Source organism: Platalea leucorodia (assembly GCF_965183815.1).
Source record: "Platalea leucorodia genome assembly, chromosome: 1".
Classification (NCBI taxonomy): domain Eukaryota; kingdom Metazoa; phylum Chordata; class Aves; order Pelecaniformes; family Threskiornithidae; genus Platalea; species Platalea leucorodia.
This window is the reverse complement of record NC_138823.1, coordinates 95,236,427-95,254,964: the sequence shown is the minus strand read 5'-3', so window position 1 is coordinate 95,254,964 and position 18,538 is coordinate 95,236,427. Positions and strand designations below refer to the sequence as shown.

The 18,538-nt window shown below is 45.1% G+C and overlaps 1 protein-coding gene across 9 annotated transcripts in view; it reads right to left on the bottom strand.

Moving 5' to 3' along the window:
- RREB1 (ras responsive element binding protein 1) overlaps positions 1-18,538 on the bottom strand; it is a 134,838-nt gene that overhangs the window by 20,903 nt on the left and 95,397 nt on the right. For all 9 annotated transcript variants that reach the window (XR_014229844.1, XR_014229845.1, XM_082327583.1 and 6 more), the window contains 2 exons: positions 14,346-14,535; positions 9,805-12,547 (listed from right to left, as the gene is read on the bottom strand). Coding sequence is in view for 7 of the 9 variants with exons in the window: in XM_082327583.1 (XP_082183709.1) it covers positions 9,805-12,547; positions 14,346-14,535 (2,933 nt within the window). In the remaining 2 variants the exon portion in view is untranslated. The remainder of the gene's footprint in view (positions 1-9,804; positions 12,548-14,345; positions 14,536-18,538) is intronic.

Genomic DNA, 18,538 nt, shown 5'->3' with positions numbered 1-18,538 from the left:
TTAGAAAACCCATCACATAACTAATGCTGAAAACTGGAGCAGACAGAGCACTGGAAATGGATGTTGTACAAGCAGCTGGCATTATCAGTCAGATGAGCCACCGCTTCAGTATTTTCCCTACATTAACTGAAATAACCCCAGCTATTCATATATTTTACAATAGACGCAGCCACCACTAGGTGGTAGCAGTCCAGTAAATTTGGGATTTTTTTGGACCCACTCACACAATGCTGCTGCTACTTCCACCCACGAACTGGAGAACATCTTTCCAACCTGTGGAGTCAACTTGCAAAAATTGGGGGGTTATCTTTGTCCATTTTTACTGTAAACACTCTAAACACTAAAATTTAGCCACCTTCATTACATCACATGCACACACACAAGTTAAATATTTAATTAGCCCACAGCTGAGGGAGCTTCGGTCATATCTGCATGCCTTTTGAAATGAAAACATTTGAGATAGAAAAGGACTATTTACAGTAAATGAAGCTGAATATATCTGGGGAAAAGGAGAAAAACAATTCTGAAAAAACACACTTTTTGCATTTGACCCAAGCTACGATCCCCCAGTACCTTCAAGAGAGCAGCTGAAGTCACCCACAGAAAGGAAAGTGTTCAGGACCAGCTCTGACTGCACCTACCAAGTGGAAATCTGCATTGAAGTGGGGGGTGGAAAAAACCCAGACTTCCAGCTTATGGTGAATTCCACAGTTTAGCAGAAAGGCAGTTTGATGTAGAGTCGGCAATACAATCAGCAAGTTATACACCATCTCCTCAGTATCTTCCAAACAACAGCTCTAGCACTCAGGCCAACCCCCAGCAGCATGCAACTCGTGCTTTACCCTGAGCTGTGGCTCAGGAGTGGCTGTTAAACTTTGCCTGACACTGAAAATGCAGTTTCAAGCCCTTTGTCCTCTAGGAAATACCCACAAATGTAGTTCAGAGGTACAAACAGCTAGAACAGCTTGAAAAAACAAAAAGTCCCCCCCTATGCCCAGGGCTCACATGATTTCTGGAGGGATCACAGTGACAGATATCTAGAGCAAAGATGAATTCTGCTAAATGCTAATTGGAAAATTCACTGTTGAGTATACTTACTCTGTCAATATTTGCCTAGTTAGCACAGAGCAGTTGTGTTCGACCCTCTCACATTAGAGGCAAGCCTCTTTAAGAAAGGGATCTTTCCTTAGCAAAGACTCTTTCTGTATTACGTAAGAGATAATCCCTTACCCCATTCCCATCCCACATCTCTCCTCTGTCAACTGTATTTTGTTGCAAGAAGGGAGCATTCAGAAAGCCCTAAGGAGACAAAGGCAGGGCTGCTTCAACATGATGAAAGTGGGCAATTCATTAAGTTGCTCCATAATTTCATTGTACGTCTCTCCGCCGGTATAGGTCTCCCCAGGTCTGACTGCTGCGAGCCGGGCAAGATGTCCTCAGTTTGCTTCAGGTGCTTTAGACCATTCCCTTCCTCTCCGTGCAGCAAGGACATGCACAAGCCCCATCACTTACACAGCCTCCTCCTCTCTGAATCCTATTCAAACCCACCATCCTGGTTTTGTTTTGGTTTAAAACAAGACCAAAAGAAACCCTCTATAAACTTGTTCCCAGTGACACTCTATTGAATTGCACTTCCTGCCTTACACCTCATCTTTAAGCTTCGCGTCGTTTATGGCTGACCAAACACCATCCAAGCATCTCCCTTCATTCCCTTTCCTTCTGGCGTACAGTGAAATCTGGACAACTCTTCACTTCCAAGTACGGCCCTCGCACGGGCTCTGCATGTGAGCCCCAAGCACACTACTCGCCCACCTTTTAAAACCAGCACAAAAAGAGAAACGACCCCATTTTAAACTAAGCCACAGTTTCAAATCGCTAATTTACTCCCACTGATTTTGAAATCCATTTTTCTTGGACAATGGAGGGAGACCACAAGTCCAAAGCTGTTGAATGATTTTGGACCATGATTAAACACCACTTGGCGAAGCCAGTTATAAACACTAAGCTGTGCTATAAAGCGCATGCGGTAACTATAACAGTATAGGATCTGGGCTCCTTTCTTGCTGTCTAAAGCTGCTATTTGAAGATGCAAAGCATTTGACAGCAAAGCCAATTTCAACAGCATCTATCCCCAGCGCCTCCCAGGAGATGCTGCCAACTCCACACCTCAGCTGCATCAATGTGATCTTTTAGGGCCGTACCGCCAGCCAGATCCGGGAACTGATCTCATGACTGCCGGTCCCTCCCCTTGCCCTTTTCATTTTTTTTGGGCAGCTGGGTCAGCTACAGCTGTGGGGATGAACGGTTGGGAACAGGTCGAGCCAGTATGGCCAAGAAGTGCTTTGTGTTATCCAACCGTGGCCCAAGGCTCTGTCTGCCGGGGGCAGGTCGAACCACCCTGACCAGCCCAGTGCCGGCTGCTGAGAACAACATCTACGTTCCGCCAAAGTCCTACCCATCCTACGTGCCGCGCCAGCGCTCATCTGAGCGGTTTTAGCAATGCTTGCCTCCTCACCCCGCTGACCAGCTGAGCTGCGTTAGGATCCCTCTGACTACAAAGAAAGTTTTCGGTAGACCCAAGTAGGACGTTTTAGTTCCGTTCTGCCATGAACATCATCAGAGCTGAGCGCTTTCAGAGCCCTTTCTGCAGACTTTTGTTCTGCGAGGCGATCGTGTTATAACATGAGTCTTCCTCTCTCACGCTGCAGCCATCTGTTGTCTGCATAGGCAGGATGAGCCCACGTGACACCCCAGATACCGTGCTACAGCCCTGTGAAGTTACAGGCTGTTAACATGGTAACAAGGCAACTTAGTCTCTTCATGATAGGCAAGATCAAATCACGTCGTAACATGTCCGCAGCATGGCAGATTTTAATGCCAGACTAGTACTGAGACCTGTATTACTACATTTGAATCACTGCAAGGCAACCTGCTGTATTAAAAGAAGAAGAAAGGATGAGAGGGGCTGGGAAGACAGCAGACTTTCCCAAACAAACCAGAGCTTGGAAATGTAAGAGGAAAATCCTGTGCACACTTCTGTACAATCTGATCAGCAGCTACCCTGAGGTTGAGAGTAACAACTCATTTGTAATTTTAACTACTCTGATGTGCAGAGCCAACTTCTTGCTGCTTTTAGATTTGTTACTTCAACAACTCTCCCGTGAAACCCACTTGAAGTGACACAAAGTGACCCTGTCTCTCCTGGAGGTGTGAACACCTTACAGCAACAGGCTCCCTTTCCAGGCAAGGGACATGTACCACCATCTGCTGAGCTTCCTTCTTGCACCCATCCCATTTGGTCAGCACAGAAAAAACCCGACTGACTGCGCTCACCCTTGGTTTCGTGTCAGCTTGTCCTTTCTGACTAAATGCCACTCGCCTGCCTACTACAAAGCCTTGCGTGATCTGACAATCAATCTCCTTCACTGATAAACTCTCAAAACAGAGGGGGTAATACGATGGCAGGTGAGCTTCAATGCAGATGAATGTAAGGTAAAACGCCCCTGGAAAAATAATCTAAAACATGCCTATGCGATGCTGAATGTGGTACTGGCAGGTACATTCAGGCAGGAGGTCTCGGAGCCATCGCTGACAGCTCTCCAGGATCACTGGCTTGGCCTGCAGCAGCAGCCAAACTAAAGGCAAGAAACACTGGGTACCATGAGCAGGGGTATTGAGAGAAAGACCAAGGGCGTCCCTTCGCTGCTGCATAAAGCCCTGGCACCCCCTTGTTTCAGGTGGCACATGCACTTCTGGTCTCTGCGCCACAGGGAGGAGATAGTCATGTTGCAGATTGCACACAGCAAACCCGATCCAAGCAATGGGGCAGCTGCCCTGCGAGGAGACACCAGAAAGGCTCAGGCTTCTCATTTTGAAGGAGAGAAGGGGGTGTTATGATTGAGGTTTACAAACCGTGAAGGCAGCTGAGAGGGCACACATAGAACTACAATTCACCAAATCCTGCAATACTGGAACTAAGGGGGTCTCTCTGAAACTAGCAGGGGATCAGCTGAAAACAGAATAAAAAAATAGTTCCTTACACAGCAGGTAGTGAACTTTTGGAGCTTGACACCAGATGACGTTGGAGGCAGAGAGCATCAGTGGGTTCAGAAAGCAATCAGAAAGACTTGCAGACAGCAGGTCCATAAACAGGTAGTAAAGGAAGCAGGCAGGGATGTGCCCTCTAACACGCAACCCTAATGCAGCAGTTGTGGATGCTGATAGAGCATTAAGAGGAACAGACCGCAGGAAGTGGCCAGGCCCACATGCTCACCCTAAATAGCACATCCTACCGCTACCATCAGAAACGCGAGTATTGGGCTGCATGTACCACTGCTCTAACGTGGCAGGGCACTTCTCACGTCCTTACGCTTCGGTTGTCGGCAGCGTTCAGTCCGACCAAACACAACTTGGGCTTGCTGTTCTGAACAGCCAGGAAAAACTGCATGTGCCACTGTCAGATCCAGCATCCTCTTCCCTAGACTTGGGGGATAAGCACATTTCTCCTCAGGTAGCAGCTGACAACTCCAGCTTTGTGCAAATTCTGTTAGATTTGGTAGAAGAGACAACAACACATTTTTGACAGGGGAAGAGCTGCTGGCCTGACACAAGAGAAAAGTGTATCTATCTGTCCTTCTAATGTGTAATAAGAAACTTCTTTGTTTTTTTTCCTTTTCCCCCTTTACCGCCTGGTGACCAACTACAATATCCTGCCTGCAAGCTCCTCAACAGCAGGCTCTCTCCTGAGATGTCTATCAGCCATGTGAATTTGACACAACTTCCATCAAAGCCACCGGGCATCTTTCCATTGAATTCAGTGGAATCAAGCCCATATGTTGAATAAGCAATCAATTACTTCCCCATAGGAGAAAGTTTTTCATGTCTGTAATTCATTTAAATGACTAGAACAAGGGAAGGGACTGAGCGCAGGAAGAGCTGAAAGGAAAACCAGGATCATGCAGTGCAATGAGGAAAATGGTCCTGCAAGACATCTTTGCAATGAAGAAAGAGATTGTGAGGATAGTTATTTGTAAAAGGAGATCAGCTCTTGTCACACTTTCCACCTCACACCCAAAACCTCTGAACACACACACACACACACACACACACACACACACACACACACACACAACCCCCCCGCTCCCAGCCAGCAGCCTCTTTGATACAACATTGTGGGTATGTTTCTCACTTTAATCTTCCGCAAGTTGGTTCTGTTCTAATTAACATCTCAACCTGTATGAGGGATTCCCCGCATCTCGCAGACATCTCAGGCACTGTTTCCTTCTCTTAATTTTCTTCCAGTGTCAACACAACTTTTTAGAAGCATCAAGGCACTGCTTTTTGTAGGCTTTCAAGTCACTCTTTCTTTTTAGATGCCTGCTAAGTCAACCATAAATTTATGGTTACGAATACCACCACTTTCTGCACTTTTATTTGGCTTCATTCACAACGCAAATACAAAACAGAACTTCAAAGCTGAGCAGAAATCCTTTTGCTTCATGATAGCCCAATTCCTTTCCACATTTCTTTTCAAGCATGCAATGACAGGATTAGCTGGGAATTAATTACTTGAAACTCAACCTGCATCTCAGGTCACAATTTTCTCATATTTTCAGCCTTTAAAACTTTCATATCAACCAAATATTTGTCATACAGACCAATACTTAAAATAGAGAGGATATTCTTCTTTCCACACAAACGTCCTAGTTGGAGATCTCAAAACCCAAACAAAAATCCTGCTTACTGTGCAAACTCCAATCCTTCTACCACAAGTTAAAGTCCTATTCCCAAATGGAAACCAGACTGCTTTCCAAAAATGTCACCTTTAAAAGCACCATAAAGACCATTTAAAAAAGCAGTATTCCCTGCTTCCTGTATTGTCCCTTGAAGGCAACTGCTCTTCTCAGAAAATATACTTACTCACCAGAGGTTAATCTAAACAGTCAGTTTACGTGCAATGTGATTTTATTTTTTATTAACTTTTTCCACAAGAATGGTCATGGCCTGGATTAAAATACATCTGTGCCTACATATTGACTCAGAACTGACTGAAAAATTTGGTTAGCAGCACAGCAGGACTAGTCTAGGCTGGACACTTCATGGAAGCCAATTATTTGAAGAAAGTCTTTTTCAATATAAAGGGTCATCTAAGTAATCACAGCATGTAATAAGATCATTCCTTAATTAAAGATATCTCCTGCCACTGTTGTCCTAGTGGAAACACATTATCGCCCTGGTAAGGACAAATGTTGCAAAGCAAAGACGTCTATAATTTTGCTTTGACTTAAGTCAAAAGAGCAAAGAATAAAAATGCCTCCAGTCCTTCTTTTTTATGACTTATGTCCTCCAATCAACAGGAGACATTCAGGTTCATGGGCTAGGTGTAACTGTATTCTATTTATTTATTACTTTATTTTGTTTATAGATCTTTTCTTGCCCAGTTCATTCCTGTTGTAACAGCAAAACAAAACAAAACCAAAAAAAACCCTCCTCTGCCATTAAATCTCACTTTCTACAAAAAATAATCTTGGGCCAAATAAGATCTGGCAGTACCACTCTGAAAATATCCTCAAGTGATTCTTTGCAAACAGATTTAGGTTATCTATAACAAACAACGGCCAAAAAAGACCATTATTTTAATTTTATATTGAACCTAGTCTGATGCACACGCCACAAAAGGAGCAAAATTAACTGCACCACCTGCAGGGCACATCTTACTTGCTGCTCTGAGAATGAAAAAAAGTCAAGAGCAGGAGAGAAGAGCAAAAAAGAAAGGCAAACCGAGTTGAACATAGAAGAATAAATTAAACAATAAAGACATCAAGAGAAAGAAAGTTTTTAAAGCAAATGTTCAAGCATGTTCAAACAAAACACAGGTACTGTGTTAAACACTGTATAAAACCAAGCTATGCCAAATTCCCAGTGCCCCACTTGTGAGCTTTGTATTAAAATAAAAACCGGCGAGGAAGGTGTATGCTTTTTCAGGAAAATGCTTTTGAACTAAAAAACACACAGTGGTGTTGAGGCAAGAATAAGCAGGGTGAAAGCTTTCACAAGAGAGACTTTTGGTGGCGCGAGGGATGAGGGTTACCGGTAGCATGTGCATTTCTGCACTTTCACAAAAGGTAAATAAGATCTTGACACTGCATGGAAGGAGTCCTCCATGTCAAAATTTTATTGAACATGGAAGACACGCTTGCAAAAAGTAGTTTAAAACCAGTAATATATAGATACCACTTAAATGCTCAAAATTATATACCTTTTCCTTAACCATGCTCACTCATTGTTAGCTTACACCACTTACATAAATTACTCCAATAACAACCTCCCTACAAATGGATGGAGAAGAGCTAGTTGCCACGTGTTCACTCACATGACTGCCTTGGTTTTTTGATAGCGGCGTACTACAGAAATCTAGGCGCACGGACCAGCTTGCCTGCCGTGATTCCCTGTGGCAGATACCCAACACATGCAGTTTGGAAGCAGATCACGAGGACTCTCATCTATCCCATTCACGTCAGCCTCCTGGCCCCTTCTCTCCCCAGGTCAGGGAGCAGTCATCAAGCCCAGACAAAAAAGTTCTTCTTTTCTCTTTACAATAAGATTAATGAATAGAATTTTTTCTTAACTCCTTTTAAAAAACAGAGCTATCTAACAAGTCACTGCCTGTGCAATAGGTGGGGACAGAATCAGTGCGTTGCACTATGACACTGTAGATGTCTCCATCAGAAAACCAACTCGCCCACCCAGAACACAAACCCAACAAACTGCTGTATCTATCACGCAGCTGCCAAACTCCTCCCATGCCACCAGCACCTGACACTCACCACAAAAACACAGGGCTGCTCCACCTCAGTGCATCCTAGTGTTTGCTTTGGCACCACTTCCCTGGCCTAAATCTCCTCTACCTTCCTAGCTTACCTTTTCCTCTCCCCTCCAGTAACCCTCATCTACACTGCTGCCACAGGGGAGCTGCTGCGAACTCCCAGTTTAGAAACAGAGCACCAGTATCACCTGAAAGGAGATGCCCCAAGGCCAGTCAAAGCTTCCTGTGGGGTGGTCCTCCCTCAACTCTCCCTCAACACTGCTCTGATGATGATTAGAAAAAAAGCTCAGTATTATCACTGCCAGAGCGCACCAACTGCAATCTGATTATTGCCACTGCTGTAGTATCACCAAAAATCTTGTATCTGTACTGAGGATCCAGCCCTGCTATAGCCACAGTTGCTTGCCTTCCTTGTGGGGATTGCAGCACAAGCTTGCTGAAAGGACGGTGTCTCCTTCCAAGCCCAGTGATGGTGGGGGAGACAAGTTTTACCAGTATAACTCAGGGCCAAGTGCATTTTCCTGTCTTCATCAAAGGTTTACACCAGTGCTGCTGCCTTGGAAGTCTGCCATCAATAAGCAGGTCAAACCCCTTAGTCTGGGAAAAGTCTATTGTTTTCTGTCTCATGAACAGTTCTTCAGTAACTATATATTTTTTCTGGAGAGCAGGGTGTTAGAAAACAATTGATACAAATAAAGAGCTCTCCTTCACCATTGAAAGTAAACTGTACACTTAATAAGATGAAATAATTTGGTCTCTGTGGGCCAGAAAACAATAGCTTCACTGTTGCACTGATACCTTGCAAGTTATGTCCTCGCGTCACCCAAAGTGAACTGTAATAGGGACGGCTCCACGGCTCAGATTCCCTTTAAACCTCTTAGCTAACCTCTTTACCTCTTCAGGTTTCCCTCTTCAGCACAGACATGGATCAGTTGCTTCAGGGAACCTCAATTCCTTCAAAAAAAATGAAGTTATCTAAGGCTGTACTCAAGTCCCCTACGTTTCTTACAAATACCCCTAACTTTTATTCTTTACGCCAGGAGTTGAGATTGCATAACAAAGCAAATAATATCAACAACTGTGATTGACTTAAAAGGGAGCAACAGCAAGTAGAGCTTTGTCCTCTCTCTCTCTGAGCAGGATGAGAATCTACTAATTACTTTATTACTGTGTGGGTGGAAAAAGGAGTGAACTTCAAATCAGCACAGCATTCAACACAGTATTTCCTTTACAGCGAAGAATGAAAAATAACCCCAAACCTAAAATAAATCTCCCTCCCCAGTTCCTCCTTTTGTTTACACCAGGTTTGAGGTTACTTACACAGTGGCACAATATTAAAGATTCCATACACATCTCCACCCCTTAGGACATAAGCCCACCTTTAGTTGTCTAGCACTAAGAGGAAACATTTCCTAGAGGCAAGGTACTACGTAATGCTCAAGACGATGTTTCTCACATCCTTCTTTGATCTGTCAAATAAAAGCCACCGCAAGAAAAAAGATGCTAAACGCTATATTATTTTATTTTCCTGCCACAATTCTATACTTATTTGCTCTCATTTTTATGGATCTTTTTATCATTACTGATGCAGACAAACAGCCACTGGAAGCAGCCAAACAAACCATGTAAGGCACGACGAAATACTCAACACACACATTCACCTTCAAGATAAGACAATAATAACAGAACACCTGAAACCAGTCTTTTTGCAGGTATGCTAAGTTATGCCGCTGAAGTCAAATGAGTTTTAGCAGTTTAATTTTCCCCCTTGATACTCAAAGGCACAGAAATTATGCCATTACTGAAAAATTTACCACCACCACTATACAACAGCAACAGGTAGGGATTTTCAAAATAACGAAGAATACCATTCAGACATTGGAGAGAGGGCAAGAAAGGAAGATTCCTCCATGTGGAGGCCCTTCCATGAGGAACATCCTCAGGGGCCACAATCCACCATGAGCACAAGGCACTCTTACCTGTGTGAGTGAGCATGTGCCGCTGCAGGGAATTTGCCCATGGAAAGACTCGAGGACAGTAAGGACAGGGGATATTTTGCAGGCAGTCTGAGTAAGCATTCCTCTTCCCTCTCAGCAGCTTATCTTCGGCAGTTTCCTTCTCATCCTCACTTGTTCCATTTCTGCTGCCTTCTTCCTTGAAATTGTCAGTAGACTGCAGAAACGGGCTAAATTTATTAGTGTCTGTGGTAGCCAGCATCTTCTCTATGCTGGCAAACTCCCCACTTGACTCCAGATCCACACCACTGCTAAGTTTAGGCTTATTTTTCGTTCCTTTCTTTCTACCTCTTTTCTTAGTCAACCCAGCATCGGCAACAGGAGACTGCTCTGGATCACACGCCTGAGTCAGGTCACTGGGCAGGCTGGAGTCTCTCTGAACGGCGGTCACGATTGTCACTTTTGCTTTGGCGTTCCCTGATTTGTCACACCCAGTGGAGCTGCTCACTGCCTTGGGACTGGCATCTGCAGCCTCTGTTTTCAGCAAAGAGGGAGCAGAAGACACAGATGAAATGATCTGTGCAATGGAAGCCAATGGTGGCAGCTCTTTAGTTACTGGGGGCTTTGGCAAGAGAGGTGGCGGTGCTGGTTTAGGCCTCAAGGGTCTCAGCAAGGCAGAATTGCCAAGGAGAGCCGGGGAAATGATCGGGACAGTCAAATGCAACGAACCTTTCAGTGGCTGGGGATGTCTGACAGCCCTGTTTTTCTCTGAGTTCCCATTGGCACCAAAAACCAAAGGACACTGCAGACAGTTATAGGCTTTATCACTGTTCCCAGAAGCAGCCAACTCTTGATTCCTGGCTTCACATGGGACATCATCTTTATCCTTCTTCAGGGCTTTGGGGATGGACAGGTCAATAGGCTCCATGGAACAGTCGTAGAGGGACAGGGGAGAAGAGCCAAACAGGTTCTCCTGCTTCACTTGCACAGCACTCAGGTTTTTGTTCTTCTGGGAGAAATCCAACGGCTCATCAAAATCCATCGGGAAGTTGCCCGCAGGTTCAAGTTTGATGGGAACGTGAGACGACGTCCCAAGCAAGAAGCCATTTTGTGGCTCCAGGAAAGGCGTCATGGACTTGTGGTCCATGTAAGTGCTGTCCTCCAATAAAGGAGGGTCTGTCTGGCTTTCCTGGGCACTGCAGTCCACCGCTAAGATATAATTCTCAATCTCCCTTTCTTGTACATGCAAGTGCTGCTTGAGGATATGGTGAATGCAATTTCTCTTAGCCGAAAAGGCTGTGCCACACTCCTTGCACTCAAATGGCTTCTTCTTCTGGCAGCCGCTGTGCGTTCTCATGTGAATGCGGAGGGCCCGGTAATGCTTCAGGTCCTCGCCACACAGCTTGCACACAGTGTCTGGGGAGCAGAAGGCGTCCACCATCTCTGCGGCATTGCTGGTGACATATTCGATGTTCTTCTCTATATCCTTCCTGGTCACTTTGAGGTGCTTCTTTCGCAGGTGCCTCTCGCAATTGGCTTTCACTGTGAACGGGTAGTGGCAGATTTTACAGATGTAAGGCCTCTCCCCGCTGTGCGTCCGCAGGTGCCGGATCAGTGCTGCCTTGTCAGCTGCGATGTAGTCACAGATGTTGCATTGGTATGGGGAAATACCCAAGTGAGAACGGATGTGAGCTCTCAGGACACCAGAGAAGGCAAACACCTGGTCACAGAAACGGCAGGGGTACAGAACTTTCCTCATGGTTGGGGCTTTCTTGTTTGCTGCCCCTGCGATGATGGCTTTGAGGTCCCCTTCTGTCACCTCTTGCTTGATCTTGGCTTCCATGCTCAGAGGCAGGAGAGCTTCGATGATGCTGTCCTGCTCCAGTTGCGTCTTCATCTCGTGCTGAGTTAAAGGCTCTACTTTGGGTTGGAGGAGCAACTGCGAGGAAGGACTTGATTTGGCTCCTGGCTGGGGAAGGTGAGAGTTGGAGGCGGACTCCACCGAGTTCTTGATCAGCCTCAGAGGGGGAGGTGGGAGGCTTGGGCTGATGCAGCCAGGGGAGGCTTGCTGGGCACTGATAAGAGGAGGAGGTGTAGAGGTTGTGACGACCGTTCGGGGTGTTACCAAAGGCTTTGGCTTCAGCGGCGGCATATGCTTGAAAATGGACTGCACGGGGACAGAAGGTGCCTTAGAAAGTGGAGGAAGACTGATCTGAGGAGGAGCGGAAGAAGCCATCTTCAAGATCTGCTGAATGTCTGCCAGCTCAATGGCAGACTCATTGGAGATGGGTTTTACCACAATACTGCTGTCAGGCTGGATAATAAAACCCTTCTGGAAAGGCTGCAGTGAGAGGAGCTTTATGTTTTCTTTTGTAGGGGGAAGGACTGAAAATGATCCTCCTATAGAGGCAGCTTCCAGAGGAGAGAGGCTGAGCAGACCGGTGCTGCTGGGTTCCTGAGGTAGGTTACTCTTCAGTGCTCTGAGCCGCATTTCTTGGACCTCATCTTGTGTATTGTCCTCCTGCTTGACAGGCTTGATGTCTTTGGTATACTGTAGGCCCAAGGATGCCATGAAGGCTTTCTGGTCTGGGTTCTCACCGGGTGGGGTCGTGGACTGTGGCTTGTGCTTGTCTTTTCCCTGATCCACCACGTGAGTTTCTGTGTGCAGTTTGAGTGCCGAAAGCATGGGGAACGCCTTGTTACACGTCTCGCAAATAAATCGATGGAAGTCACTGATGCACCTTCGCAAATTCGTTTCACACCAGACCTGCAAGACACACACAAATATTTAGAGCAGACATCTCAAACTGCAAAGGCATCACATGCTGCTGCAAAACAAACCCAGTTCACTCTCTCTTCTACTGCCCAAGTTAAGGAGTTTAGAGCAGCCACCATGTACCTGGCATGGAGATACTCCTGCTCCACAGCCTTTAGTCACCTAAGTGGCATATCTAAATTAGGGGCTGACTCCCCAAAAGTTCCATTCTCTAAAGGCAAACTCCTTCAGAGGGCTATTCAGACTCTCAAATACTTTTCCATCCTGAACTTCTCTTCCAGAAACCTCTCTCACTTCACTGACAGGACAGGAGCCTTAGTAGGCTATACAGCAAACTTGAGTAAGCTGGGCAGTAAGACTACCTCCTTTAGCTTTATTACTACAAAGAAACTAGGAGGAGAGGAGAAAAAAAAAAAATGGCATCCAAGAAGGCAAAACAACATAAACCAACCAAAATAATATCCCCCAAAAGCAAATCAATGAAACGCAGAGCCCAAAGCAGAAAGGCTTTTGGTTAGTGAAATCTGATTACATTTATTCTCCCAAGAAAAGTACCAAGCTCACAAATGGATTTTATACCTGTCCCTGAAAACGATCATGAATCCAAATGCTGTACTTAAATGCTACCCAGATAGCTCACATGTTGCAAAGGTTCCCCATCAAAGAAGAGCACAAGTGACAAATTAAATAGAGGGCTGGCAAAATCTTGATGTGGTCTACACACTTTGTTCAGATACTTCGTAGGTCTTGCCTCACAGTGCAAGCAAAATTATTACAAAAGGATAGTCCCAACATTTGAATCCCTTAATAACTTCAAATGTCTGCCATTAGTTACAAAAGAAATAAAACCAAGTTTTTTAAAAAGTTCTCCTGAGTTTGTGACTTTTACACCAAAACTCTACTTGAGTTACAGATTGACCTACATGGTCCCCTGGACCAGCAGCAAATTTAAGGTGTACCTTGCAGCCAGAAGAGCTGGAAATCAATGCTTTAATACAAGGAGAATTAGAAAAGTGCAGTTACTGAATAAGCATGGTCCTGCTGGATTGCGCTGTTGATTTCTTTTTTTTTTTTTTTTTTTTTTTTAAATAGATAAGCAGCTTCATCCAGACCCAAACTAACTAAGGCAGGCAAGGTTTGACAAAGGGAAGAATAAAACATCCAATAGGAAGCTTTATGGCTCTCAGAAAAATATTTACTGACTACCTCCCTGCCTTTCCCCAGCCACTGTCCCTCAAAGGTGCAAAATCTTCAGACCTCACGTAAGGAACATAGTGGAAAGGTGCCTGAGACTGTTTTGTGAAGAAGTCACTGAAGATGTCACTATTTAGTAAGTAATGTGACTTCCCAAAGTTTTTTGTGATAGAATCTTCACACCACAACTACATCCCTGTTACAGTAAATTAAAATAAATGATGTCTTCCTTATCATGTGTCCTCCCTATTGATTTTAGATGTGGGGTGGTTTGGGGAAGGAGAGAACTAATGGGCAGGCTGGAACGGGCGATGATCTAACACCACCAAAGTTTTCCTTTAAAATATTTCTATAGATCTTTACACCAGTAGTTATCCACGGTAATGCTGGAAAAAACCAAACCCCAGTATTCTTTAGATGAGAAAAGAAAATGGAAAGGCAGAAAGTGTTTGAAGCCTACACAGACAGTGGGAATGTGCTTTCTACAAAATATTCTACGCCCAGTCTCTGCCTCATCAGGGATGAGTCTTTGAATGAACTCAGAAGATACGCGCTGTATCAGCTGGTACCTTAAGCAATGAAGAACAGAGCGTACCTGAGAAATGCGGGGGAACTTCCTACAGGAGAAGTCTGTGAATCCCAAGTCGTGGAAGCCTGCCGGAATCGAAGGGTTGTTCTGAATGAAAGGCTTTCCCATGGGATCTCTGGGAAGCTGCTTGTGGATAACAGCATTATGGCGCAGTAAGCCCCGATGAGTACGAAAGGTAATACAACAGATGTCACACCTGGAAAGGAAAGGAATAAAACAGAAATGACTTACTGACTGCTGCAGGCTTAAGAACTAGCATTCTTCTTGCATTAGGCCAGCCTCTTTCCTCTCGCTCCGTGATACTAAGAACCTGCTAAATGCAAAATGAAGCCACAGCGTGTCAAAAACCTATCAGCACAGAAAGGTAATTTCAATCACAGTCACTTTCTACCAGTTTCTGGCTATTAAGTTCACTGGAAGTTCAAAGAATATAGTGCATGAGAACTGAGCATCCCACGTGGGCAGATGGTGAAGTGGCAGCTGAGACCACAGCCTTCTGACAACCTTCCCATTGTCCAACATAAAATATTTCAATGGCTTTACACCGTTTCATTTTTACTAAAAAGTACTATTAGAATAAAAGATATTTAAAAAAAATCAGTGACAAGGAGATGCTAAATCAGACCTAAGTAGCAAGCAGCTGCAAATGTATAAATAGCACCTTTTTAAACTACTGCTTAAAACACACTACTGCACACCGCTCAAATACCTTTTTTCCGCACTGCCTTGCCATAAACTTTCACAGATTTTTCTCAAAGCTGTTATGGGAAATACACAGTTTTAAAAGGAAAACTAGTGCTCCTTGAAGGGGAGGAGGGTCAGAGGAGGAAGACCTGAAACAGGTTCAACACTTCTGACACTCATACACCCCCTTCACAGCCAGTGTGCCCCAAAGAAAAATGCAGAAGCAATGTCTTTTCCTACCCACGCTTTATCGCTATGATTTCTTGTTTTTCTTAAGTTCTCAAATCCCAAATTCAGCTAAACAAAAATTTCTAACATAAAGCAGACTTGCGTTAAACCATCAAAGGTATTGGAAACGCAGCTATGTTGCAAGCAGCAGCATATGGCCAACACATCAACAAACAAGCCTATTGACTTTTAAATATCTGGGATTTGAGCTCTGCAGCATGACAGGTCACGTCCACTCTGCGTTCAGCAAGTGACACACAGTTTCACTCAACGTGGTTCCTTGTGGTTACAGCTCCAGCTCGCAACCAAAGCATGAGTTTCACAGAAGCAAACACCAGTGAATGAGAAGCAGTCAGATTTTGTCAGTGAGAATATTATATGCACTAGGAGTTTTTCACACGTCTCCCCCTGCCTTAGTTCTCCCCATACTGTCTTCACCCTCCACATCAAGGAAAAGGACATGTGCCTACTCATTAAAAAAACATCCTGCAATTAGAAATGACTTCTGACAAAATCCTGAAACCACACCCTCCCTGTCCTGTCCCTAACAAACTCCCATTGTTGTTCTTTTTATCACTACATAAACCTCCACAGACCTTTTTTATTCCCTGAAAATGAAGAGATAACCAAGTCACCCACAAAGCAACTGGAGTCCTAGTCTCTGAGTGGTGAAAGAAGCAAGTGTGAAATATATGTAACACGGCCTTTGTTATCACGGTACCCAGAAGGCTGGGACATAAATATTATGTGATGGAGGTTTAATCTGTTTTATCTCCCCTGTCAATTCACTTGCATCCTACCTTTATAATTATTGCCAGCATAGTCCCTGCATTCCATTAAATACAGAACCGATGCCATTTACAAAGCAAATGTTTACATAAAGAGATCTGCTAAATATGACAACAATCTCTGGTGGGGGGCGGGGAATGCCAACACATAGCGCTCCTCCAGCGTCAGGATCTACAGCTCTCCTCCAGCTCACTTGGCAGTACCTATTCCATGATGCAAAGCTTTCATCTTCAGCGAAAACAAAAACACACAACCACCAAAACCGCTGGGGGAAGGAGGGCATTAAAGGGTTAGAGCAGTCACCTGAAGAACTTGCAGGCTACTGAAATAAATTCTTTTTTAGAGGTGATGAAAAAGCCTTGCGTGAAAGCAAGCGGTGCTTCTGGCACGCTCCTCCTGGTACGTCAGCACACAGACCATGAGGGTGTGCAAGCAATGCTCCTGCACCACCGGGAGCATCGCCGGCGGGCTGTGGGGCCAGCTGTTCTGCAGAGGGATGCAGACCCCCACCTCGGGGCGTCTTGAGGCAGCTCCGGGGTCCCCGATGTGGCTGGCCTACCCCGCACCAGCAACCCAATGAAGCAGCCATACCCCCTCGTGTGTGACAGCTACCACTGATGGGACCACAGAGCTACTGGGAGAGTTGGCGCCTGCCATGGTACCACCAGGATTTGGGCTGTGAAGGAGCCAGAGCTCCTGGGCAAGCAGCCAGCCCCCCCACATAGCGGGGAGGTGTGCCTCGTCCATGTTACACTGCCTCACCTCCATCGGCTGTGCAACATGCTGATTTTAAGCGCTGGTTTATTTAGGGCTCCCATCAAAAGCTGCACTTGAAAGTAAATCTTTCAGAGCAGAGACCCGTGTGAAAGTCCTTCACAGTACACCTGTGTCAACTCCTATGCCTCAGGACAGTAAAAATTTGCAATTTAAAAATGGTGTTTTCTATGCAAAGGGAACCGCCTCCCCTCCCCCAAAACAAAATTAATATATCTTGAAAAAGGAATATGTACTTTCTCCCTTTTATAATGCATAGCATTAAACACCCCTCTGTGTTTTTCTCTCTGTGTTTTCCTCCTCAGTCTTCTCTTTTATTTTCCTTGCTGTGAGTGAAGAAGCAGCAAGCAAAAAGAGAAGTCCGGAAAAGGATTAAGCTCTTTTTCCATTTGGTCAAAAAGAAGCTCCTGGCTGAAAAAAGAAACATCCAGATAAATCTTGCCTGTCATCTCAAGATGCAGGCACTTCAGAGCACATAAACGCACCGCGCCCTGGCTCAGCACCTTCCCCTGGTGCCACAGTTTACAGGATCACACGGGAGCTGGAGCACGGGAGGGACCCATGGATGCCCTCCCTTCCTCCGCGATGCAGGCACACCTGTAGAGGCAGCCGCAACTTGGAGAGCTGGAATAAAAACAGCCCGAGAAAAGCCCTCTCTCCCTGAAGAGATGTGGGGAGCAGCCTCTCCGGGGCAGGCTCCCCAGGCGAGCAGGTGGCCCGGCGGGCCCCAGCGACCGTGCTGGCACCGTGGGCCCACGCTGCTCGCCAAGGACAAGGGAGGTCATTGTAAAGCCGCTCCTGATGCTGAGGGGTGCCGCCGCGCTGCCAGCTCGGGAGGTCTCTCAGGCTCTGCAGACCTCGCTTGGGCTTGCCAGTCTTCGCTACGGATGCAAGCGATTTAAAATACACAGCCCGTTTGCCCAAGCGTATGCACAACGTTTTTTTCGTGTGTGTGTGTTTGTGCTGAGTTCCCTCCCCCTCACCTCAAGTTGGACGGGAGTCCCAAGTTTCTCCCAAATGACATGACTTGAGCTTTGACTACAATTAGCAACGCAGATGCAGATAAGGACGTGTACCACCTCCAAGAAAAACTTGCAGGTACTAAGCTTCAAAACCTAACTAGTTAAGGCAAGCATCATGCTGGATTGACTAAGGCTTGTGTTAATTTAAAATGGAGTAAGCTGCCATGCCTAACAATGCACTAACTGGAAGCATTAATTTTTCTTAAAGAAGCCTAACCATTAATTTTTCTGTTTTGTCACCAGTACTATTTTCCATCTTTAGGTAGTGTCAATGCCTACAGCATTTTTAAATCTAAAACCACAGTCTAAGAGGATTCCTAGGTGATATGAACATTTTTTCATCTTGCTTAAATTGCTTTGAAAAAAAAAAAAAAAGCTAAATAATTGTGGAAAGTCTGAAAAGTCCAGCATATCAAATAAAGCATCTGAAACATATGGTAATACTTTGCTCATGATGAACTTTAAAAAAAAAAAAAAAAAAAAAAAAACAAACAAAACACCAAAAAACCCCCCTCTCCTTACAATTTCACAAGTCTGTTCATGTGTAGTGCCAAGTCAAACACTGATGGTATGGCTGCAGAGAACAGAGATGGGAACAGGTTCTGAGGCTGTTAGCAGAACAGGCAGAGCAGCGGCTCAATACCTGAGTGGAGATAAAAGCACTCTACTTGCAAGGTAAGTTTCCAGATGTAACAAATAAAA